At 51.1% G+C, this 25,190-nt stretch overlaps 1 protein-coding gene across 1 annotated transcript in view; it reads right to left on the reverse strand.

The window, feature by feature from the left end:
* STK11 (serine/threonine kinase 11) overlaps positions 1-25,184 on the reverse strand; it is a 32,166-nt gene extending 6,982 nt beyond the window's left edge. Inside the window, exons 1-7 of the mRNA XM_039696009.1 lie at positions 23,668-25,184; positions 18,488-18,571; positions 15,187-15,276; positions 14,329-14,461; positions 13,723-13,859; positions 13,146-13,273; positions 6,286-6,343 (exon numbers count right to left, since the gene is read on the reverse strand). Of these exons, the coding sequence (XP_039551943.1) occupies positions 6,286-6,343; positions 13,146-13,273; positions 13,723-13,859; positions 14,329-14,461; positions 15,187-15,276; positions 18,488-18,571; positions 23,668-23,957 (920 nt within the window). The 5' untranslated portion in view covers positions 23,958-25,184. The remainder of the gene's footprint in view (positions 1-6,285; positions 6,344-13,145; positions 13,274-13,722; positions 13,860-14,328; positions 14,462-15,186; positions 15,277-18,487; positions 18,572-23,667) is intronic.
* Positions 25,185-25,190: the final 6 nt, after the last annotated feature.

Genomic DNA, 25,190 nt, shown 5'->3' on the forward strand with positions numbered 1-25,190 from the left:
AAGTTTCCTGCAAGGCTGCTGGAGCCTCCACACTCCCAGTGACCCCCTAAATGTGGGTGGGAGCAGAAGTTCCTCCAGATTCAGGTCCCTCTAACACAACTTTCCAGCCCACGTGAGCCTGATGGGACACAAGTGCTTCCCACCCTGCAGTTGGCATCTTGTAACTCCTGGCCTCCAACCACGGAGGAGGGCCTGAGCCAGCCCAAGAACTCTCACCAACCTGAGCCATCTGGTTTTTATCACCCCAGTTCCAAATTCCTTTCAGGAAGGAAGGCTGAAAGCACCTCCTGCGCAGAGCTGTAATTATCATTTTGTTCTAGTCTTACACTGCTTTGACAGTCAGCCTAAAAAAAAAAGTGGGATTCTAACAAAACTATCAGGAAAAGCGAGGAGTGAGGAGATAAACAAATGGAAATGCAGCTACCGGGACAAATCAGGCAGGACTCGAGGTGGGGGTGAATTCTCATCCAGAAACTGCTTCACCATTAGCATCTTTAAACTGTTTTCTCTGCAGCAATGCAGTTTTGCAGCCCCTTGTCTGCAGGGAGGAAGGTGTTGTTTGTGGAGAGGGACAGGAACTGCTTCAGATCTCATCTGGCAGTTGTCACCTCTAGTCCCTGAAGGGCACTACAGGAGTTCAGCAAGGCCCATCCCAGCTGCTGGACCAGTGTAACTCGATTCTGGCCCTTCACAGATCCCATGGATGGCTGCCTTGGTGACATGCATGGCACACTGCTCTCCTAATGGGATCAATCCATTTCTCCTCCTTCGTTGAGGAAGGGACTGCCAAGACAGCAAATCCAGCCTGGGCTGATCCAGCCTGGCAGGATCAGCAGCACAGGGGCAGAGGAACCACCAGCAAGCAGCTGAATTTGCCAGAGGCACTGGGGCCTGAGGGATCCAAACTCCACACCAGAGACCTCGGGAGAAGGGAATATCCAGGACAAATGAGATCAGAGTGATGGCTGTTGGAAGGAGAATTTTAAAGGGAAAAAGCCTGGAAATCTATGGCAACTGGTGTTTTTATTTTGCTGTATTTCAGCTCTGCCTCACTCTTCCCTCCTGTCCTACTTACCAGGAGAGTAAAAATAGGTTTTTATTAGCAGCAGAAACCTGAATCACTGTACTCCAGTCATTATGCTTCCATCCTCTGGGAGGTGATTTCAAACACTTGCATATGCATATATGGTAATGAGCATAGAGAGTGAAAAGAGAAATCCATTGAAGTTCTAAGAAAAATCAAAGACCTCTTGGAAGGAGCCTTGAGCAATTCTGTATGGAGTAGTGGAGTATTTCCTGGCAAGGATCTTCCAGCAGGGACAGACATTTTGATTTCTGTGCTGGTGCTGGAGGTTGTCACTGAAGCTTTGCTCTTCAGCTGAGCACCACTGGCTTTTGAAACACCCTCATCTGCCTCAGGAAGCCACTGCCTGAGCCAGAAAGCAGCACCTCCTGGTCAGTGATGGCCATGAGATAAAGTCTCCTCAACCCTGCCCTCACCACCACCCAAAACATGGGCTGGGTCAGAGCCCTGCTGATGAGTGCCCTGTTCCCCCAGCTGTTCCCAGTTTCAGGGATGTTTTCTGAGCCAACTGCACTGGCACACACACAGTTACCTGGTGCTTGTGGCAGCTGCTTTAACCTTGAGGGCGAAGAAAAGATTTTGGATTTCAGAAGCGCCCCTTGTGCAGAACATCCCTCTGCAAGAGGCAGATTCCTCTCTGGTCTATGTTTCAAAGGGCTGGGAGTGGCTTAGGAATGCTTCAGAGTGAAGGCAGCAGTAGTAAGGGATTATTCTCCCTATTCCACAAGCTCATTGAGGAGCCTGCAAAGCTCAGAACCCCCGGCCAGCAGCGGCACAAGTGCTGATTGTGATCCTGCCAGGCAGAAGTGGCCAGACAGCTGCTGTCAGCCACAGGCAGATAACACAGCAAGGGTCAAGGACTGAAGGAAAAGAGGAATCTGGGTTGCCCAGTGCTTAATGAGCCCATTTGGTTTGCAGCTCCCAAGCTCAGATCTCCCATCACAAGTCCTCCCTGTGCTCTTTTCAAGTCCTGGTATAAGCAAGGTTAAAATAAGAATCTTGTAAGCACAGCTGCAGCTTTCCAACACTCCCAGCTATTCACTTCCCATTTGGGTCACAAACATTGCAGTTGGCTTGGTTTGCACAGGGATGGTTTTCTCTGAGAGCAGATGCCAAGCTGCAGATCCCTGCCCTGCCAGCCAGGGTCAGGATGAGCAATTCTCCACCTCCTGTGATGCCATGTAAGGGCCTCGAGCTCCCTGGAAGGTCACTGTCACCACAAGCAGCAATGATCAGGGTTCCAGTTTAGCTCAGCTCCCTCACAGGCAATTGTGGAAGGCACACAGTGTCCCAGAGAAAGGCAACACACACACACAGCAGTGCTCCTGCAATCACTGCTCCAGCTCGTGCTGGATCAAGAGATGTCCAAGCTCTTCAGCCAGGTTCAGAACAAACAAAAGTATGAAAACAGCAGCTTCTCCCAGCTGGTGGTAGGACCAAAGGCAGCAGGGATGGCTCAGACTCCTGCAAGTTCTGGAGATTCAGTCCTTTAACACAACATGTTACAAAAATGATTTGCAGAATGTGGGTAAAAGAAGGAAACATCCCTTTCCATGTCCTGCCAGAGGGCAAGAAAATTGAGCCAGGTGCCTCAGGAAGGAAGAGGAATGCTTCTTTGTCTCCTGCTGAGGGAAGATCACTGCCTGGCAGTACAGAGAAGGGAAAGCCCTGTGCACAGGCAGCAGCAGAGGCTGAGAGAAGCCCCTCTCCCTCCCTCAATCACAGCCCAGGAGCACAGTCAGCCCCTGCTAAGGAGCCCTCAGCAGCACCACACAGATTCCCAAGGCGTTTGGTACCCAGATTTAAACAGCACAGCATCCCAGAGCCACACTCCAAACCCCACAGGAGCTGGGGAAGGCAGCACAGCAGCTCCAGGAGGGCAGGAGGAGACCCCAGCCCCCAGGTTAATTTGCACCTCCACTAACAAAAAGTGGAAGAGCCTCCCCTCTCGTGCTATGAACTCCTGCAATCGGATCCGCGCCTGAACAAATTAAGTGTGACACTTGTAGAGAGGGAAGGGAAGATGGTTGCCTTGGAAACAAGGGACAGAGGTAGAATTCTGCATCCACTTCATCACTTTAAGTGCTGCAGCAGGTCAGTGAATTAGTAACAAAATGCAGTGCATGAGCAGGAAGTCCTTCAGCAAGAGCACAGGGCAGAGGGGAGGTGGTGGATAATCCATAGGGAGGAGGTTGGAACTCCCGGGTCTTGGCAGCTTTTCCTCCCCTACAATCCCCATCCCAGCAGCACCAAATATTCAGAGAGTTGAGCTATGAGCACTGGTTTTCCACTGAACATCATCCCACTGAGATCCTTCCAGGGAAAGCAGGTTTTCAGGCTCTTCCACTGCTACTTCAGGGGTCGGTTTCTGGCAGTTCCTAAATTCTGAGATGACAGGCTGGGAGAAGTTTAACTCATTTCCATTTCCAGCTCCAGGTCTGCTCTGCACAGACTGGGTTGAAGAGAGCAGCATTTTGCTTTGTCCTGCTCCACTAAAAGTGCAGAGACAGGAGTTTGATGCAGTTCAGCTGCAGGAGTGAGGAGGGAGGAAAGCAGCTGGCAGGGATGAAACTCAGCAGACTCTTCCTCCAGCATTCCTCTGCTGCTGCAGGGCAAAAGCATTTGGAATAGCTGACAGGAATGATGGGAGGAATGGCTGGATTACCATTGCTGGGCTGCCTGGATGCCTTCCCTGCCTCCTGCAGCTCTGCTCCCTATGGAGCAGCGCTCTGTGCTCCCTTGGTGCTTTCTCAGTGCCCTGAGCCACTGATTTTACCCCTGATCCCACTCCAAGGGCCTTTACACTTTATGGAAGGGGAAGTGGGGAAGGATGGATCCTGAGCCCCAACTCTGTGGCTGCAGGACACTTGCTCTGTGATGCTTCCCTTGGGATCACCCTTCCCACAGGGCAGGGGAACAATCCTGGTCCAGCAGCCTGAGTGCAAAAATCACTGCCTGGGGCCCAGGGGCTGCTCCTGCTGATTTCAGAGCACTTTGATGATCCTGACTGTCCATATGAGTGAGTCCCCAGGAACAGCAGCTCAAAGACATAAAAGGAGACTTCCAGCAGCATAGAAAGGCACGGGGTGATTCTGGTTTGAGATGGGATCCATCCCAGCAGGGCAGCCTGGGGAAGCTCCTTGATGTTTTTCTGGTTTAGTTCCTGTCCTTAGCACATGTTTTTGTGGGGAGGAGTGGAGAGAAACCCACAATCATTAATGATTTACTCATCCCAATACATAAAACCTAAGGGTTCTAGAAATCAAATGTCTTCTTACTAAAGTGCTTTCCCAAACCCCTCTGCCTGCTGTCCTGACTGCTGTGTTCCATTTACAAAAAAAAAAAAAAAAAAAACCCAAAAAAACAGGGTCAGGTTAAGCATCAAGGCTAAGCTTCTATTTAAAGAAAAGGCAGGAGAACCAAGCTCTGGATTCTTTAGCACAAAAAGAAGCTAGACAGACACATCCAAGGCCCAGGCCACAAGCTCTGCTGTGCTTGATGTAATTACTAGATGCCACAGCAGGAGGAAGGAGGCAATTACCAACAGGGGAGAAAAGCCTGTTAAGAAGCACTGGCTAAGCTCACACAAAACTACTAAGAGCCTAAGCCTTGGAAATGCTCCTGGGTTTGCAGGTGGAGCCTTTCCTCAGCCCCTCTTGGTGCTGTGGGATGAAAAGCCTCGGCACAGCAGCCAAGGAGCTTGGTGGCTGCCCTGTGCCAGAGGCGTGCTCCAGTTTCTTCAGCTTTCTAACTACAGGCAGCATCTCTGGAGACCCCTCTGTGCTTCCAGCTGGGCAACGCTGACACAAAAAATCACTGCCATGTGGAGGAGGGCAAAATGGAGCATCTGGAACTGGGGAACCAGCTCAACCACCTGGCAGTGACCCATGAGGGCCCAGGGCAGCTCCTGAGCTCAGGGGTGGCCACTGCAGCCACAGGAAGGGAAGTGCTTTTAGTGCTTTTCTCAACACCTAGTGATGACTCCACAGACTTAATTCCTGCTTCTTGGCAGTGCTTCCTGACAAAGCATGGCAAGCTGATCCCCTCTGGCCATGGCCACTGGTGCTGGGAGGCACATGCAGGGAAAGGCAGCCTCGAATGGAAGATGCCCAGAGCCCCTGAAACAACCCAGGCATGGGGCTTGGCTACTACAAAAGAGTCATCCTTACAATTAATTAATCACCTGGGAAGCTCCATAAACCCTGCCCCCCAAGCTCTGCTTGCACCCTGGTCCCTTCAATCCCTGTTGGAGCTGGTTCCATTCTCTCCCTGCAGAATCCCAGTGCACTTCAGGCCTCTCAGGCTCTGGCTGTGGCTCCTTGGGCACCTCCCAGGGACCATCACCTGACAGCACATGGCTTTTCCAAAGACACAAGAGGAAAGCAGCGCTGTTCCTGCAGCATGGAGTGGGCTCAGCACCAGCCTGGATCACATCCTGGCTTTTACAGCTCCCAAAGGGATCAGGGCAGGCTCATGGGCCAAGCAGCTGCAGTCCAGAGGCAGCTCTGCCTGTCCTCAGAAGCACTTCCCATTCCAAGAGGAGATAAGCTAATGCAGCCTCCGCAGTGAAGCAGCCTCATGATGCTTTTTGTTCTTGTACTTTTATCTGCGCAGGAAATCTCTGCTCAGAGCCTGCATGTTCAAACAGATCCTTAAAAAAAACCTTCAGTGATAACGGGGCATTTCCCCCCCTGACTATGGCACGGAAAATGGGGGAGGATATGGGGGAGGGAGGACTGTGATATTAAAGAGAAAGAAAAAAAAAATTTCCTATTGTCCTGGAATGCTTTTCCACATGCTGACTCCATATGGAGCAAATACCAGGGGATATTTCTGTCCCCAGACTGGCCAGAACTAACACACGTTACTGAACAGTCCTACTATAAAAACACAGCTTTCAGGACCTCCTGTTCTGCTCCATTAGTACTTGCTGGCCTCTGGAAAAAATTATCCAGAACCCTTAATTATCCAGAAGCAGGCACGCCACAAACAGACTTCCAACATATTCCTTATTTACTGGTTAGCAATTCCAGTGCTTCACCGGATGCTCTAATAGCAGGAAAAAAGCCAAGTGGAGGTTGCCAGAGCCCCAGCAGAGCTGGAGGAAGGAGATGTAGTGATCTTCCATGTGTCTGCTGTCAAAAGGAAACAAAGTGAGAGCAGGAGCACAGGTAGAGGAGGAGCAGGAAGAGAACACTCACTTGTGCTGCCTTATCTGCTGTATTGAGAACCTCTTGGCTGGGTCGTATTCAAGCATCCCTGAAAAGAAGAAAAAAGTCCAGCTGTGATCACAGGCACTCTCAGCTGAGTCAAGCCAGGAAGCACAAAGCTCTGCTATTCCCCCCCCAACAGCCATGCTGTGTCCAGTCCTGGTAGCTCCAGGCAGGATTTGCTCCACCAGCCACAGGAAACTCAGCATAAAATCCCAATCCCATTGCTGAGCTGGTCCAGTCTGTTCCTCCTCAGCTTCCCACCTGCAGGTACAGCCCCATTCCTCCCTCCCAGTGCAGGGACTGAGGCTCGTCCAGCCCTGAATCACAGCTCCAAGAAACTCTCCAAGCAAAGAACATCAAGATTTTACATTTCAGAGATAATTCCACTGAACCTCCTCCATGGAAGAGCTAAAGCCTCAGGCACAGCATAATTCCACTTGCTCAGTGTCCCAGATCCTCTGGTCTAGTGGAATTCTATTCTGAGGTGCAGCAGGGGAAAATCAACAAAAAACCCTCATCCTGCTGCCCATCCCTGAGCCCTGGCCAGGACTTGGATTTCTGGGATCATCTGCTGAGGTAGCTGGGGTGGGTGGTGAGCAGAGCAGGGACAGGAAAAGCAGCTCATCCCTATTCTCTCTGGGAGAAAGGGAGGTGGATTCCTTAAACAGCCTCCTGGGATGCCCACTCTGCTCCACTGCCTTTCAGAAGCTTCACAACTCAACAGAAGGGAAGGAGAAAATTTTGCCATATTCTTCAGAAATGAGCCAATGGAACCCTGAGAGTTTCATCCAGCAGCATCCAGGATAGTCTCCAATGAAGGCTCCAGGAATATATTCACCTACTGAACATTTACAAAGCCTCATGGCTGAGCACTACAAGGAGTTTTGCTTTTATTGGATGATCTCCTGCTCCTGAAGCACCTGCACTGTGAAGTCTTGAACAGGTTGCAAGAAGAGTGAGGGTTTGGAGATGGCTTGGAACAGGAGGAACCCAGCAACAGTAAAATCTGGGAAGCAGCACTCACTGTCAAATTCACAAAGGAATTCAGAAAGTCAGGACAGGAGCAAACAGTGCAGAGTGCTGGGGAGAGCCAGGACAAGGACACACTGAGAACACAAGGTGGGGATTCATCTGGGTGGACACCTGGGAAGTGAGGGCTGGAAAGACACATCCTGGTACAAGAAGGAAGCTGCAAGGGCCTTGGAGGTGAGAACCTACAATTCAAAGGTCATGGAAGAGATAAATCACCACAGCACATGTGATATCAAAAACTGCTCCAGAACATCTTCCCTGTCAGTCTGTTCATATCACATCAGATCAGGACTTGGGCAAAGAGGGGGGATAGGACAGTACAGTGGGGAAAGACTGAAGTTATTTCACCCCCCGAGCCCAAAATACACTTTGCCCTGGCAATTTGGGAAGGTTTATCCATGCTAGTGACAGCATTAAGAGCTTTAAGGCAGATGGGATCACTACTGATCCACATGACATCACATGGAGTAAGTTAAAGCAGTCCAGGAAGAGCTCTCCAGGTCACAGGGCAGGTTCCTGGCTCAGGAATTCGAGGCACTGGAGTCCTCAGAGCCCAGTTCCTCAGAGTTTTGGATTGTTTGGACTAGGTTTTGAAGGTCTCTGAGGATGGAAACTCTAAACACCCACTCACCCCACCCTGCAACCTGTTCCAGAGCTCAATCCTTGCAGCAAAGGAGTTTTCTCATGTTCAGATGGAATTTCTCCTCACATTACAGAAAAAGAAAGAAGTTCAGAAGGAAAAAAAACCCATCCCACACCTAATTAAAGAACCTATTAATAAGATGATCAGACACTTTCACAGCTGAGCTTCCCAAATGAGTTGGCTTTTTTTTTTTTCTTTTTAAGAAATAGGGCTGCAAAGAGCTCTCACGTGAAGATTAGGGGACAAGTATTGGTCAGGTTCTCTTACTCATGTCCTAAGAAAGAGGGAAGTCAGGACACCACCCACTCCCCCCCTTGATTTATTTAAAAACCACACTTCAAGGTGTTTTTGAAATTTAAGGCATTTACCAGATGAAACCAGTACAAGCAGGAGAAGAAGTTTAAGGTAAATGATTAAAAGAGCAGTAGTCACAAACAGCCACAGCACAGGGAGCTGTTGTTCTGAAGCCATTAAAAAGGCAGAAGGAAAATAATCGAGCGAAAGGAATTTTTACTTCAATGAAAAATGACCACATTTGGGGCAACATTTGAAAGAAAACGGAAAGTGTCCTCACTGAAAATGTACATTCATACATTCAGCTCTGAGTCACTCGTGGCAGCTCTGTGGCTCAAGTCCTGCACTGAAGAGAGGCTTCAGCAAGACAAAACATCATGTTCTATTCACCAGGCAAGTCATCCTGGAGCGCCTGCCCGCAGCAGCCGCCGCTTGCGGCCATTTAGGGTAAAGACTTCCCTGGAGTTTATCTGCGAGCAGGGATGGGACAGGCTGTGCCAGAAAATGCTTCAGGAGGCCCAGCTCTAACCTCTGCTCCCTGGTATTCCCAGGGGATTTGCTCTGTGCATACAGGGGGTGTTAGGGAACCACAGAGTCCAACCTGCGGCTGATCCCCAACTTGCCACCCAGAGCAGAGTGAGTGTCGTGTCCAGGTGCTCTTTGGAGACCTCCAGGGATGGGGTTACAAATCTCACTGGGTGCCTGACAACCCTTTCCATGAGGAAATGATTCCTACACTATGAAGACCCCTCATGGAGAATTATCAGGTATTAAACTGATAAGAACAGACACCACACAGCCGTGCCCAGACAGGGGTATCGTGTCCTCTGCAGCACATCAACAGTTTCAAAACCCTTGCAAATCTCATCAAGTGACAACCCAGAAACTGGAGATCATGGATCTGCCCTGAGCTCCTCACAACCCCCAGCCCCTACACTCAGTGATCCTGGACAGGCACAGCTGCAGGGCAGAATTCCTGGAGCTCAGAACACAGGACAGTCTCAGGTGTGGGACTGGAGAAGCAGGAAGAAATCCAACAGCAAGATTAACAGACTCAACCTGGACTCCAGTCTCCAACTTGGATCAACATTTAACAACCACTGTAAAAGCAGTGTGAGGTCAATCTGTAAACGAGGCAGAACCTTCTCCCTCTCCCTGCACTCAGCTGGCTGTTCTGGTCACAAACTCCCTCTGCAGGCAAATCTTGAGCCTGTGATCTAGGCCAGGCCTCTGGAAGGGCACAGACAGCCCTGGGGACCCCTGCCACAGCAGAATTAAAGCATCCCACTTGTCACCAGGATGCATCCTCTCACTGTCCCAGTGAGGGAAGGTCAAGCAAGTGAGAAAACAAACTGCTGAGGATCCAACCACCATGTCCCATTTCCAGGGCCTGGAAATCAATCCAGATGCTGATTAATGCAGAGCTGCAGCCTCAGAGCTTCCTCTTCCAGTAAAAGTCTATTAGACCAGGAGGAGGAAAGCTGACCTTGTGCATTTTCCTGGTCCAGAAGCAAAGTGCACAGGAGTTGATAAGCCATGGGCAGATGCTGCCAGAAGAACCTTAAGACTATTTATAAACCCTTCTACTCTGACACATCTCTCTGCACACAGAAAACAGCACCAGCCCTTCTTCTTTCCATCCCTGAAGAGTACAAATAAAGCTTCATCCCTGATTAGGGAGACAAAATGAGGAGCAGCATCCCAACTAATCTGGAGGATATACTGTCATGCGAGTCTCTTTACAAGCTAAATACCACTGAAGCCTTAAGTCCTCTAAACTCTGCTGTTCTGGAAAAAGGGAACAAAGATAAGAACAAGCTCAAGGGGAAGAAAAAGTGAAGACACACTACAAAAGTAGTCAACAGAAGAACAAAAAAACCTTACAAAGTGTGTTTGTGTTTGCTTCACAGCCTGGCTGTGGTGCCTGTGGTCAGCACAGCCCTGGCAGACAGAGGAAATGAGCACTTTGCTGAACTGAATTCTGCCTCACTCAAACCCAGACCAGGCACTCGCAGCCCTGTGAGGGCTTTTAGAGCCTTTCAAAGCAACACAAAGATGAGACAAAACCACCAGAGCGACAGAGCTGAGCTGGGGGTGTCTGTGCTGCTCACACAAACACAGCCACCTACAGTATCTGATCCACAGGCAATGGATTCAGCTCCAGCCTGCTGCAGGAGGAGCAGGCATCGACCAGGAAATGCAGATGTTCTGGAGGAAAAGCAGGAACTAAATAAAGCAGCCAGGTTTGTCACCATAGCTACATGGTGCCACGGCTGCACAGCTCAGCCCTGGGCTTCAGCAGATGCTGGGGAGCTGCTCAGGCCTCCAGAGAGGCAGAGCTGTGGTATTCCCACCCCAAAATTCATCCCTGGCATTCAACCTGGCATGCTGACCGCTGGAAAACGTGTCTCACAGCAAGCAAGGGGAATATCAGAAGGTTATGCCAGCTTTTGCAATGTAGCAGCTTGTACACAGCAAGATGAGGAGTGGAAGACTGTTCTCAGGTGGGAGAGAGGACAGGAAAAGGGATCCTTAGGGCTCTTCACTGCCCTGCCTCCTCCCAGGCAAGTTCCTCTCCTCACCAAACCCACTCAACTCCCACCTCTGTGGTGCACAAGCACAGAAGGGATGCAGACAAACAAACAGACAGCAGTGAGGATGCAGAAGCAGACTCAGACTGTAAGAGATGGACAAAGGGCACCAGATTCAAGGCTCTGCCATGTAAAATCAGGCAGAGGGAAGAGTAGGTAATTCTGGCTTCAGATCTCACGCAGGGGTGGGAAGAGAACTAGGAGGGGAGTTATTGTGCTAATGAAGCACAAGATTTTAAGCTGTCAATATCCTCAGCACAGGAAAAGAGAAAACTGCCACGCTCCTTTTCCCTGGGGGAAGCACTAAGTGCAGCTGAGAGGCTGATCACAAACCTCCAAGGAGTTCTGCTGGATGCTTTAGGAGAACTGCTGCGGGACCAACAGGACTGCAGCATCTGCTCCATTTGGGCAATTCCCAGCTCATTAAAAGGCCACGTTTGGAGTCAGCAGCCACAAGCCAAATGCCACACGGAGCTCAGGCCACTGTTCCCTGGGGCTGGCAGGTACAATGTGAAGCACATCAGGCCACGAGCAGCCGCTGTGTCAGGCTGAGGGGAGCAGCCATTGGAAGCGCTGCCTTATGTAACGCCCTCGGAAAGCTGCTAAAGCTGGCTAATGCTTTTGGAAACACATGGAAATAACTGATTTCATCATTGGCACGGGGCCAGGGAAGCTAAAATAACCTCCGAGGGGGGCTGCGGGGGTCTGGCAGCTCCTTGGTGCCGAGGGGCCGGGGGAGCCCCGGCAGCAGCAGCGGAAGAGCTCGGACTGACAGCACCACCTGCCGCCAGCACGGCCGGCACCGAGCCAGGAGCCAGGGCCCTGCACCGAGCCAGGAGCCAGGGCCCTGCACCCAGCCAGGAGCCAGGGCCCTGCACCGAGCCAGGAGCCCTGCACCGAGCCAGGAGCCAGGGCCCTGCACCGAGCCAGGAGCCAGGGCCCTGCACCGAGCCAGGAGCCAGGGCCCTGCACCGAGCCAGGAGCCCTGCACCGAGCCAGGAGCCAGGGCCCTGCACCGAGCCAGGAGCCAAAGCCCTGCACTGAGCCAGGGTCTCTGTACCCAGCCAGGAGCCAGAGCCATGCACCAAGCCAGGGTCCTGCACCCAGCCAGGAGCCAGGGCCATGCACCGAGCCCAGAGCCCTGCACTGAGCCAGGGTCCCTACACCCAGCCAGGAGCCAGGGACCTGCACCCAGCCAGGAGCCCCGCAGCGAGCCCGGGGCCCTGCACCCAGCCCGGGGGTCCCTGCGCCCAGCCCGGGGGTCCCTGCGCCCAGCCAGGAGCCAGGGGCCCGCGCCCAGCCCGGGGGTCCTGCGCCCAGCCCTGCAGAGCTGACACACTGCCAGCAGAGAGGCACTCAGTGGCCCCCAGCCCCTCACAACCCCACAGAGCACAAGGACCAGGAAAACCAATGTGAAACAAGACAAACACCCTGCATCTGGGGGCTGATTCCTCACAAAGAGCTGAAGAGCAAGGAGAGGATGAGTCTGTGCTGAGGGCTGGGGAGCACAGCTGCACCCGGCTGTTCTGCTGCTGAGGAGGCACTGGGAATGCTGGTCAGGCTCTCCCACAGGCTGGAATCACATCCCAGCTCCTGCCAGAAGCTCACCAGGCTGCCTGCTGTGCACAGCACAACTGCTGCCCTGTCTGACCACTCAGCTTCCACAGGTAGAGACTCTTCTAAACATCAAGCTGCTACAGTAAGTGATGGGAATAAAAAAATAAAAAAACCCCACAACTTTTCCACACAAAGTGCCACTCTTGTGGTCCTATCCCAGCCCTGCTGTGAAACTGGGCACATGCTCCAATACCCTGCAGCTCTGAATTTGGGGGGAAGGAAACAAATGGGACTTGAGACAAGTCCAGAGGCAAGGCTGAGGAGGAGGGACAGCACACCCGAGTACTCAGTGTGTGACATTAGGGAAAGCCTGGACACAGCATCTCAGTGCCCTCACTGTCCAAACCTGCATCAATGCTATTATGCCATTTTAAATTTAACCTCTTGTGTGCTTTGTCTTTAGATGTAAAAGCTTCTCAGAGCACAGGAAGCAATTCAAAATCAACTCTATGCAGCAGTGGCTGCAAGCTGTGCAGGGCGTTAGTGGATCTCAGGAAATCACCAGTGCTGGAGATCTGCCAGAGTCTTGTGAGGCTGTAAGTATAACCTCCCTGACTAAAAGGATCCCATATCCCCACAAGACACTTGGAAGGAAGCTCTGGCACTGTGCAAGCTGAGGAGCTGCTGCATCTATAAATGTTACCCTTTTGGAACCAGCTGGGAAGACTCACCTCTCAATAAGTCTGAGAGTGGAGGACCACAATCCTCTGGAATTGTGTAGTCGCCTTTCCCGATGTTTTCAAATAATTTATAGATATTATCCCCTTCAAAAGGGTACAGACCCGTTGTGATGTTGTATCTGTGAAGACAGAAGGAGAAGCAGGATGAGAAGCAGCCCACAGGTACTCAGTTCTTACCTGACTACATAAGCCAAAAGCAGCAAAGGGGAAACCAAAAGAGGAATATTTGGCAGTATGTGCAAAACCTCTAAGTTTAGCCTGCCTTCATCATAGCTTGGGACAGCAAAAACTTAAAAATAAATACTGGAGATACTTGTGGTTTCTGTTACTGCCCTGGCTGTGCCTCTGGGAGCTGAGCAACAGCTGCAGAGTCACTCATGGAGAGCAAAGATCCCCTTGTGCAGAATTACAGGCGCTTTGGGGAGCACAAACCCACCCACAGGAGTGAGCAGCACCCCCCTCTCAGCTCCCCCCACCACACAAGAGCAGGGATGACAGAGCAGGGCCAGGACTGAGCTATCTGAGGGTGTCATTAGTTGTGAAGTTCCTGGGGTTTCTGGGCACTCACAGTGTCACCCCTGCAGACCAGATGTCGACTTTAAAGCCTGAAAAGGTGTCAAGGCCATTGGCAATTTCTGGGGGCTGGAATGCTGGCGACCCTTGGCTCGTCCTGCACGTGTCGTCCTCCGCAAACGGATGCAATGCCTGAGGCAGGAGAGACCAAACAGTGTCAGGCTTCCAAGGAAAACAAACTGTGACTCTTGGAAAAGTTCCACCTGGGAAACAAAAGGGAAAACTCCTCTACTGAACATTTACAGATGATAAGATCGTGCCACCACAGCAGCCACACGCCACAGTGACAAATCTTGCACCTCTCCTGCCTAAGACAGTCTCCATATAAAAAGAAGGACAAGGTTATGCAGCTTATCCCCATTTCCCCCCATTTTTGGGCTCATCCAAAATTGACATCCTCCTTCTCTGTGTTTCCTGAGCAGAGGTTTCACGCTGTTACCAAAAGAAGTGCTTTGCCAATTGCAATACGTATTCAGAGTCACTCAGAGCACTCTGCAAGTGCAACAGAACAAAAACCTAAATGCACAATGAATCAATGACACCACAGAGGTGACCTCAATCTAGAATGTCCCATTCTGACTTTGCTGTGCTTCTCACATACCTCTGCTACGCCTAAATCAGATATTTTTAGTGTCCCATTGGTTGTTAGCAGGAGGTTCCCCGGTTTTATATCCTTGTGGACAATCCCTTGGCTGTGCAAGTATTCTAAGCCATCTATAAGCTGACAAAAGTACCTGCAGAGAGAGGCAGAGGGGAAAAAATCAAACACTTTTAGCCAGTAGAAAGGAGCTTTTTGCTGTGGTCAGAGACTCTGGGCCATCATTGTAACCCACACGCAGTTGTAGAGGCAAGTGTTTCATCTCATAATACCCAGAAATAATATTAATGTGCCTGAATTTCACTTAGGCTGTCTGTAACCTCAGAGATCTCTTACACTAAAATGACAATATGACCATAAAATTATGGATTTGCTGCTCTGCCCTGATTTGATCCTGACAATATTTTTGTATCTATTCCCAGAATTCTCAGGTTTCTTTCCTTGAGGAGTAAAAGGGGCTCAGCTTATCCCAGCTAACTGATCATGCTGGATATTGCCAATCCCTAATCCATCCCAAGGCCTTTAAAGTCTTTTCTGATGCTGAACTGTGGCTTGACCTCCATTTAGGCAGGAGACTCCCCCTCACACCCCTTGGCAAGGCAAGAGCACAGGGACCAGGGGGGGCTGTTGGGCAGCTCAGGAAATAAAACAAAAATAACAGAAAAATCAATAAAAAGATGGTTTTCCTCCCAGAATCTAAGGGCAATCCCTGCTGGCCACTTCAAGAGCTTTTCACTTTTTTTGCAGGTGTAAAATATGAAATTATTGCATAAAGCCAGGTTTGCTTTCAAAGGCAGTCTGAGCAGAGCAGAATGTGCTCTCCACTCGAGAGAACACAGTGGGGAGAGGAACAGAACTTACCCGTGAGCCTGAAACACTGGAAACCTCTTTTCTGGGACACTGTCCAGCATTTCCTGCATCCCACACACACAGTACTCCATCACCATATACGTGAGGGCAGAGTTAAGGAAGCTCCAGGGTTAACACTCTCAGTTTTAAACATTCCTCAGATGGGCAGCAGCCCCATCCCAGAGGGAATGGCTGCACTTCCCAAGTACTGAGGGAATGTTCCTCCAGCTCCCACAGGACAGGAAAGCACCTAGAGGAAAATCCTTCTGCCAAATGAGCATTTGTAGCTCCGTGACCAGACCTGGAACAGGATGGGAACTCCACAGAATAAATAAGCTGGAGATCTCAAAGGCATGACAAAACAGGGAAATACCTTGAAGTGGGCACAGAAAGTTGGCAACTCCTTGGCAGAGGAGCTGCAGCCCATTCCCCCAGAGCCCTGGGTGTTCTGCACCTGAGATGAAAGTGAGCTCCCAACACCTTCCCCAAAGTTGGTTATTCCTCATTCCCCATCCCAAACAATCCAGCTGTGTGCTCTGTGGAACAGCTGCTGCTTACCCACAGCTCCACAGTAGCAAGAAAAAGGATCCTTGGAGAGCTGAGAAGCTTTGTGAAAGCACGTGGATAAAAACAGTTACAACAGAATGCCAAGAGCTGCTGGCACTTTGCAGCATTTGTTCCCTTGCAGCATATTCCAGTTTTTATCTCTGTCAGCTTTAATGCTGGGGCCAAAAAATGGGAACCAGACTGCCTGATATTGTAATTGCCTGTTTCCTCCTCTCCCTGGGATTTTGAAGGAAAAGTCTGGCTTGGAGGGGCCTGGGAGAACAGACCCTGTGACACTGGGAGTCCTGACAGAGCAGAGGCTGCCACGGCTCCCCTGCAATCCTGAGCATGGTCAGTTACTCCTCCAGAGAGTTGTCTTCTTAACCTAAACCCAAAATAAGTTACTTTTGCCCCAAGAAGGCACCTGAGGTAGAAGAGGCAGAAGGGAGACTCCTGCCCTGTGTGGGCTGAAGACTCTGCTGCCCCTTTCCAGCATGTTCCATCTAGCAGCTCCAAACACTGAAAACTCATTAAATTCCTGCTCCATTCCCCATGAGCTGCTCTTTACAGAGACCCTAAAATACTCTAAATATACCCAAAACCAGAATTTATGATGGGCATGAAGACTCTTGGTAAATCAATAAAAGCCAGAACAGAAGAGAGAGCTCCCAAAATTCATTCCTACCCTTTCTTAGTCTGGAAGAAATCTGTGAACTACTTCTATCAGAGTGATTTGGAATACTACAACTCTCCCACCGTCAGGAGAACACCAGTGATAGTAGATAATCCAGACCAGCTCCTGGGGAGCAAAGAGGCTCAAGGACAGCCCTGGCTGGTGTCATTAACAGCCAGGCTGCTCCTCACCCCTCCCTGGTCACTGATCCACTTCAGGTTGATCAATCAGATTAGAGAACAGACTTCCAGGCTGGAGCAGATCTGTTACAGGTGTCCCAAGCTCTCACTCCTCCTCCTCAAGGGCTCCTGCTCCCACATTCAGCTGTACACACTGGTAATGGGATCCCTGGGATGCTGCTCATGGAACTGGGTTCATTTTCTGCCTGGATGAGCTCTCCATTCACCACCAGCTCTGCACTCCCAGACACAGCAGGTTAGCAAACAGCCCTTAAATTCTAGAAGTCATTGATATTTTTAATCCAGTTGCCACAGCTTTCCCTTTCCCACAGAAAATCACTGAAGGTTTTTACCAGCTGAGCTGTTTAAATGCTGTCTTAACCTGAAGGGAGCCTACAAGAAAAATGGAGAGCGAGTTTTTAGAAGATCATGCAGTGACAGGACATGGGGAAATTGCTTCACACTGACAGAGAGGTGGGTTAGATGGGATACTAGGAAAAAAATCTTCCCTGTGAGGATGGTGAGGCCCTGGCACTGGTTTCTCTGAGAAGCTGTGGCTGCCCCTGGATCCCTGGAAGTGTCCAAGGCCAGGCTGGACAGGGCTTGGAGCAGCCTGGGACAGTGGAAGGTGTCTCTGCCCGTGGCAGCAGGTGGAATGGAATGAACTTTAATGTCCTTTTTAACCCAAGCCATTCTGTGACTCTATGACAAACAGCTCAAGCCTGCAGTGCACTTCCACCAGCAACAGAACACTCAGGTGGGAACAGAATCCTTCCTTCCACAGCCCCAATTTCCAATCCCACAGTGCTTGTGCTGGAAATAAGGATTTTTCTTTTTAATCACCAATGGGAAAATTGACATCTCCCCCCAAATCCCAACTCTGCCTCCTGCAAGGAACCAACACATCCCTGTGCATGACTAAGGGCCCTGCCCCCAGGGCAGCCTCAGGGAAAGAGTTCCTTTTCTGCTGGATCTGTTCCCATACTTGTTCCCCGTGTGGCTGCTCAAGGTCTGCTCTATCACAGCCCAGGACATGCAGCACTGGCAGTGCCAGTCAGGAGCTGGGGAAGGGCTTGAACAAAATCATGGGTGAATTCCTGCTCCAAGTTCCAGTGAAAACAAATTCCATCAGTTATTGCCAGAATCAGCACAGGGAGGAACAAACTTTGCGAGAGTGTAGAAGCAGATAAAGATAAAAATAACAAAGTCAACCTGTCCTTGCAAGGGAAAAGCACTGAAAACCAACTCTGGACCAGCACTGCTCAGAAAGTCCAGCAAGGAGCATCCTTGGAGAGATCCCATTTCCCAGTGATGGTTTTGGGTTGTCATCACCTGGTACCAACACACGATGTCTCTCTCGGGCTCCTTTTGCTGCCTCCTCCCTTCTACCTAATTAAACAGGATCTCTCTATCAATAATTGACTTGCAGTCCCCTCACTCTGTTGAGGCCACAGCACAAGCAGAAGTTGTCACACTCCTTTATCCTAATGATCTGATGGCAGAGTGTTTGATCTAATTAATGCACACAATTAAATTACTCCTTTTCTGGAGTACTGTAATAAGAAGACAGTAGTTAGAAAACACTGTCAAAAATAAAAGAATCCATTTATAACATATGCTCCAAGGCATCAGTTCCAGGAACTTCCACACTGGTTCCAGACAAAGTGCTCTCAGTGTAGCAGAGTCACACAAAATCCAGCAAAGTGAGGATAAAATTGCCTTGATCAGTGTCTGTGTGAATTTGTGTTTGTGTGGAAAGGCTGCCAGGTGGGCAGGATGGTTATTAGCAGTGAAAGCAATTTAGCTGCAAAAATTTAAGCTTAAGAAACATCCAAAAGGGCCTTCCCAAAAGCAGAACTACAGCAGAGAACAGTGGGAGTTCAAACCTGATCAACAGCCCTGTGCAAAAGGATATATTTTCTGCTTCTCCTCGTTGTACAACACATCCACCAGCTGGATGACGTTTTTGTGCCGTAATCTCCGCAGGAGCTGGATCTCCCTGCAAGGAGAGACAAGGAAAAAGTTACATTCAAAAATCTTATTCCCAACTCCGTTTCTTCCAAAATTTCACCCAAACTTAACTTGACTGAATGGCCCAGAGACCTGAAGTGAATCTTGTGTTTGTGGGGAATAAATAAGGTAAAACAGTGAGGAGCCATCTTCCCTTGGCTCAGGGAACAGTCCCTTGAATGTCACCTTCTTCAGCTGTTCTGATCTTTGGCTCCAGGGGTTTTGTATCTGCCCCAAACCACAGTTTAGTCTCTTTTGCATTAAACTCATCCTGCAAAATCCCACTGGATGCCAGCTGTGGAGAAACAGGCAGAGCAGGACAGTCAGGTCAGGGTGGTTCTGTTGGTGCCTAGCAGTGCATGTCTTGCTTTTCACTTTGTTCTGCTGCTGCTCCATCCTGGGCTGTGCTGAGCTCCCAAATTCTCCTTCCCAGCTCCCTTCCAGAATGATTTGGTGAGTGCTTTAAGCAGTGTGGTCACACTTCATCAGCTCAGCCTCTGGGAAGCAGCATTACAAGGAATTCTGAGCACAGCTTTGGAAGTGAGAGCCCCTGCCCAAAGCCAGCTCAGAGCCCCTCACGGGCACAATTAGCAGCTCCAGTAATGAGCTGGGGCCAGCACAAAGGCTGAGCAACAACCAGGAGCTGCTCCTTGGAAAGGGCTTCTCCAATGCAGGAGTGCAAGGAGAATCCTTACTGATCTTTTAAGGATGCCTGAGCAGTATGGATTATTTCACTACCAAAATTAAGGCCAGAGACTCCTTTCTCAGCTCTGGATTTAGAAGAAGCCACCAAGAGCTGAGCAGAGACCCGGGATACCACAGCAAAACTCCCAAGTATTGTGTGGACATGGCAGACAAGTCTAATTATAGGAATGACCAAAGGGCTGAAGAGGATTAAATTAGCACAAGGAACAGCAGCCAGTGTCAGTGTGGAGCTGAGGAGACCCTGCAGCATGAAGGGAGAGGACCAAGGGCTCCAACCAGGGCTGCCAGAGGGGAGCAAACACACTCCAACACAACTGCTTTAAGGCCCAAATATTGGGAACACATTTAAAATCCTGAACCCAACAACTCACTCCCTGTAATACAGCTCGGAAGCACAAATACTAATTCCTCCCACCTTCAACAGACTAATAAATATCTCATATTTCTGTAAGGATTTCCCCCCCTCCAGGAGAACTTTGCGAACCAATCCAAAATGTCAGGGCAGTGCCCCCACCCCTGGGGCAGAGGCCAAGCCACCCTTTTCCCAGAGGAAAGATTACTTCTATTTTTAGCCCCTCTTTTGCTCTGGAATGCCCGAGGAGCAGGGACAGCCAGCCCAGTCACCTCCCATCCCATCTCATTTTGCAAACCCCTCGAGTAGGAGAACACAGGTCTCACCCCCTCAGAACAGGCCTAAATTTGATTTTTTTTCTTCCAAAACTACCAACAAAATCCCACCACAGCCCACTGCAAGTGTGTGACCAGACAGACTGCCAGAGGACAAGGCCTGCTTCCAAGTACAACCCCCTTGGAAGGAGACAAGGGGGGAAAAGACCTCACTCGAGCTCTGTCAGATCCATTAAGCTCATCCTGGGGGATTAAGACTTATCCCCTGCAAGGTACCTGCTCTGACAAATCACAGGGGTGTTGCTGCTCAGAACTGTAAATAGCAAAGCTGCCCCCTTGTTCCATGTGCCACACCATTTTGGAACATGCCAAAGGCAGCCTGGAAAGCAGAGTCTCCTTCCTGGACATCTCCACTGTGAGATGCAGAGTTCTGCCTGCACCTTGTTCCCAGCCATTCCTGCCTAAACAAAACCCAGCAACACAGCCAAAAGATTCATTCCCTTCCTTTGGTTCACAAGGTTTTTCCCACAACATCCTGAAAGTTTAGGAAGTGCAGCACCTGATCCAGGACTGTGTGAGCCCTGGGGTGGAAGTGCCAGGAAGATTTCAGTGTCGCTTTTTCTCTTTCCTATTCCCAAGGGTCCATCCACATCCTGCTCCTGCAGGGATGTCTGGCATCCCAAGTTCTATATCCATCACAACCTGGGCTCTTCCATGGAGCACAGGTCCCAGCATTTCACTTCTCAACCCAAGCAAACATCCAGCTCAGCAGAGGAAATCCTTGAGCCACACAGCTCCAAGGGGAACACGTCTCTGAGGAGGAGGGATCAGCTCATCCCCACCTGAGCTCACACCTCCAGGGCTTCCAGCAGGTCCTTCCCCAGCAGAGCTGTCCCTGTTTGGAGGTTCCAGCTTGGGACTTGCAGACCCCAGGAACAAACTGTCACAGCCCCATCACCCAGGTTAACCCTCCGAGGAATTCCAAGGAGCACAAATTCCAACCAGAGCAATTGCTGAGGTGGTAAGTACAGCACAGGGCACTTGGGATCCCACAGAGCCCCAAACACTTAATTAACGTGTCAGGCTATTAGCACACGACGTTATTAAACCTCTGCTGCTGCAGCCACAGGCTGCCAGGTTTTCCTGCCTCTTTTTGGCAATCCCACTAAACTCCTTTTTTTTTTCAGGGATGAGATTCTGCAGTGTCTGCCTGACTGAGCCACCTCCACCTGCTCGAAAGAGAAATGAGGATTCTCCCAACAGATCTAAGGAAACTGTGTCTTACAAGTTTAAGGATGTTAAGGATGTTCTCAACATCCTCTCCAGGACTTAGAGAGCCCTTCAGGGCTCATTTTCCTGGGGCAGAAGTGGAGTATTTTGGGGTAAAGAAAAATAATTTGATTTGATATAAGTCCCAAACACATTTTAGTTGTAATTTCTGGGTCTCCAGAGCCCCAGGAGACAGCGCTGGGGCAGAGATGAGGCTGTGGCCTGGGATATCAGCAAGGAGTGACCCAAGGTTGGCGTTAACATCCTATTTCCAGCCCTACATCTCCAGGTGCCCAAGGCCCAGCTCAGACCTGTATGATCCTCCACAGCTCATTACTGCACTCTCATTACTCCCTGTGTGTTACTGCTCGTGGAATTACCCAAGGGCCACTGTCTAGGAACCGTTTTCCAGGGAATTCCTTGGGTCACACACTATCAGCAGAGCTGAAGCAGCACTGAGGTGCCCTGGGAGGGGGCAGAGGCAGGAGCCCACCAAAATAACTCCATCACCTCTGCCCAACAGCCCAAGCCTCACGTGCAGCTTTTCCCTGTGTGGTAGGAAACACTGGAAATCACTTCAGTGACCAGATTCCAAGAGAGAAGGCAGAACCCCGGTGTGATCCAGCCCACAAACTGATTTCCTGCTCTCCTGTGCACAGAAGCAGTTTTTGGGCATAAAATCCTCAAAGCTGCTCCAACACAGCTGCCCAAAGTGAGATTCCAGTGCAACCTGGCTGTGTTGACATTAAAATACTGTGTCAGTGGTCTGTCCAGCACTACCTGGAGACCCCAGAGCCCTTTGTTCCTGCCACACTGACACCCGGGTTTGGTCACATATCTCACACTCAGAGCAGGCACAGCTTTCACTCCCTCTCACAGCAGTGCTGAAGGGTTCTGATAAGCTCAGAGTGCCAGGGGACCAGGGAGCCACAAAATACAACAGTTTGCCTTAAAATTCCCCACTGAAGCAGCAGATAAAGCACATGGATAGGTGGGCAGAGGGAAAAGGATGAGGGAACAGAAATAGGAACTTGAACTAAAGTAAACCCCTGGGTACAAGGCAAGACCTAAAATCTGTGTTGGGGTTTTGGAGCAGATGGGGCTGAGCCAGGAAACATCCACAGAAAACCCCTTTTAATAACTCCCTTAATGACCCATCTGATGCTCACAGCCCCACTCTGGGCATGAATAAAACTTCCACGGAGTTCACCTCAGGACACAGGAGCATTCCCATGGCTCTGAGAGCACGGAACTCTCCTGATGTGGGCAAGCTCTTTTTACCTAATTTACATTGAAAGCTTCCCTAAGGAGGAAACTATCTCCACATTCCCCAGTGGCAGCTCTGGATGTGCCCGTGGAGGGACCCAGGGACGGGGCACTCAGCCTCCACCAGAAAAACAAGAAACATTTCATTACACATTAACCAAGTGTGCTTGATCCTGAACCTGAGCCAGGAAGGGAGAGACAGGGAGGTCCCAGCCTTGGGATGTGACTGTTCCACAGCCAAGGCTGTCAGAAAAGGTTGGAAGGCAAAGTGAGAGAGCTCCCTGACATCAATCCTGGGACAGGACGTGAAATATCCCACAGCTAAACTGGGAAATCAAACTGAGGGACAGACACAGGACTCTGCAGGTCAGGGCTCACCCGCAGCACAACACCACAAGAGTCTCCTCGAGCTCTCAGAGCTCTCCCTCCCAGCCTAGATAAACCCTCCTGGGTTGTTTGGGCTGCAGAGGCTCCTGCAGGGCTGATAAGCAGCTCCTGGCAGGGCTGGGACACAGCTGCTGCCAGGTCCAGGGAAGGGAAAGTTCCCACAGCAGCCCCAGGGACCCAGCCCCTCCTGGGGCTCACTTCCACGAGGGCTTTGTGCCCTGAGTAACCAGGTGTGGCAGAGGCACAGAGAGCTGACAACCCTTGGCCCCATTTTACAGCCACAGAAATGAGCTGGGGAGAGCCTTGAGTTAACTCCCAAGGACCTCAGAAATGAAGCCAAGGAGAAAAGCCCAAAACTTCCTGTGCCCATGGGGTGCCCCATATGTTGGATCCTGTTCCAGCCACCTTCCACATGGGTGGGAGGAGGAATTGCCACCACAGAGAGCTCCAGGGTCTTTGGAACACCTGGGCAGATACAGGAATAACCCTGTGAGGACACCAGGGGTGTTTGTACGGTCTCACCTTGCCCAGGTGCTGCTGGCTGGGAAAGGTGAGAGACTACAGAGGAATTTCTTTAAGAAACAATAATTTATCCATTAAATGCACCACCAAACTGGTGCATTCCAGACTGTCCCAGCCCTTGGGAACCTGTCCCTTCCCTGTGCCCAGCCTCACCCAGAGCACTGGCTGCCGTTCAGAGGGAAGAGACTCCTAAAGACCTGTGGATTAGGGAGCACTTCCACAGCAGAGCCACGCTGCCAGCTAAAACAACACAGGAGCAAGGCAAACACAGACCAAGCTCACCCCCTCAGCTCCCAGACTTTTACTCACTTTTTCACGTTGGCCTCCCCGTTGGGGATGCGGCGCAGCTTCTTCTTCTTCAGGATCTTCACAGCTCTCCTGCAGAGGGTCTCAGAGTCCAGCATCTCCTTGACTTTGCCGTAGGAGCCCTCTCCCAGCAGGTCTCCCATGAGGTACTTGCCGATGAGCTTGGCCCGCTTGCGCCGGGGCTGGTAAATGACCTCGGTGGAGTCGATGCGGTGGATGAACGTGTCCATCCCCACCGACATCAGCTCGCTCTCTGCAAACATTCCCAGCTGCTGGGGCTCCTGCAGATCCATCCTGGATTAAGTTCCTTAACCTGTTTTTTTTTGGTTTTTTTTGTTTTTTTTTTTTTTCTTAAGCGCTCAGGGCTTTAATCCTGTTTGTTAGTTTCCAACACTCCCTTTTTACTCCTTCTCGGGAAAAAAATATCCAGAAGATTGTACAAACATGAATAATAATAATAAAAAAAAAACCAACCAAAAAAAAAGAAGGAAAAAAAAAGAGAAAACCAAACCTAAGAGCTGCTTCCAGGTCAGTTGGATGCCAAAAGATCCCGGCCTGGCTCCAGAAAGTCTTTGAAAAAGAACATAAATCTGTGACGGGACACACTCAGTTTGGGACTCACGTTGCTTCTGACCCGGTGCTGCTACCGGGGGCTCTTCCCAGTCAACCGGCCTTGACTGGGCCCAGTTTGATCCTAAAGAGTTAGGTCATCTCCGGGCCGTCAGGCTACCCCGTGGAACCAGAGCAGCTCCCAGTCCCTCTCGTGACTTTCCATGCCTCAGGAGCTCATGATTCCCAGCTGGGGTGGGAAGGTGTGCTCCCACCGCCCTCCCCGCAGCACGGGCCCGAGCGGGGGGTTCAGCCGTTGGGCAGCTGGAAGCAAGTTTCCTTGAAGGAGCTTTCCGAAACAATTCTTGCGTCTTCGCTTTCGCCTACAAAAGTTTGAGGCCTTCGGTGCCTACCGAGAGCTCCCGGGGGCATCCTTCATCCACCGGGATTGCGCCCGGCACATGATGTGTCACCACCTCTGCTCCGGGTGTCAGCGGCGCAGGACGACACAACCCAGCCCGGCCCCGGGGGGCTCAGGGAGACCGCGGGCCCCGCGCCCCAGCACCCGGCTCCTCCCGGGCTCCTTCTGCCGGTGTCCGGCTCCGCACGGAGCGGGGCTCGGGGATGCCCAGCTGGCCCGGACGGTCCCTCCCGCACCTCCCACAGGTGTCACCGGGCACAGCGGGACAGCAGAGGGGGGTGACAGGGGACGGGACACTTTCAGTGCGACAAAATCAGCGCCGGAGCCGGGACGGGACGGGACGGACTCCCGGGGGGGTTCGGTGACCTCCGGGCCCTCCCCGGCCCGGGCCGGGTCCTTCCCCGCAGGCAGCTCCGGCCGCTCCCACCGGCCCGAACGGTGAACTGGGGGAGGAGGGAGGGGGGGGGCGAGCGGCCGAGTCCCCCCTCCCCGCCGCCAGGCGGGGGAAGCCGGGCCGGGCCCCGGCGCCGCGCTCCGCCCCGCCGAGCCGCCGCCT

The sequence above is a fragment of the Passer montanus genome, unplaced genomic scaffold, assembly GCF_014805655.1.
Source record: "Passer montanus isolate IOZ18808 unplaced genomic scaffold, ASM1480565v1 scaffold112, whole genome shotgun sequence".
NCBI lineage: Eukaryota > Metazoa > Chordata > Aves > Passeriformes > Passeridae > Passer > Passer montanus.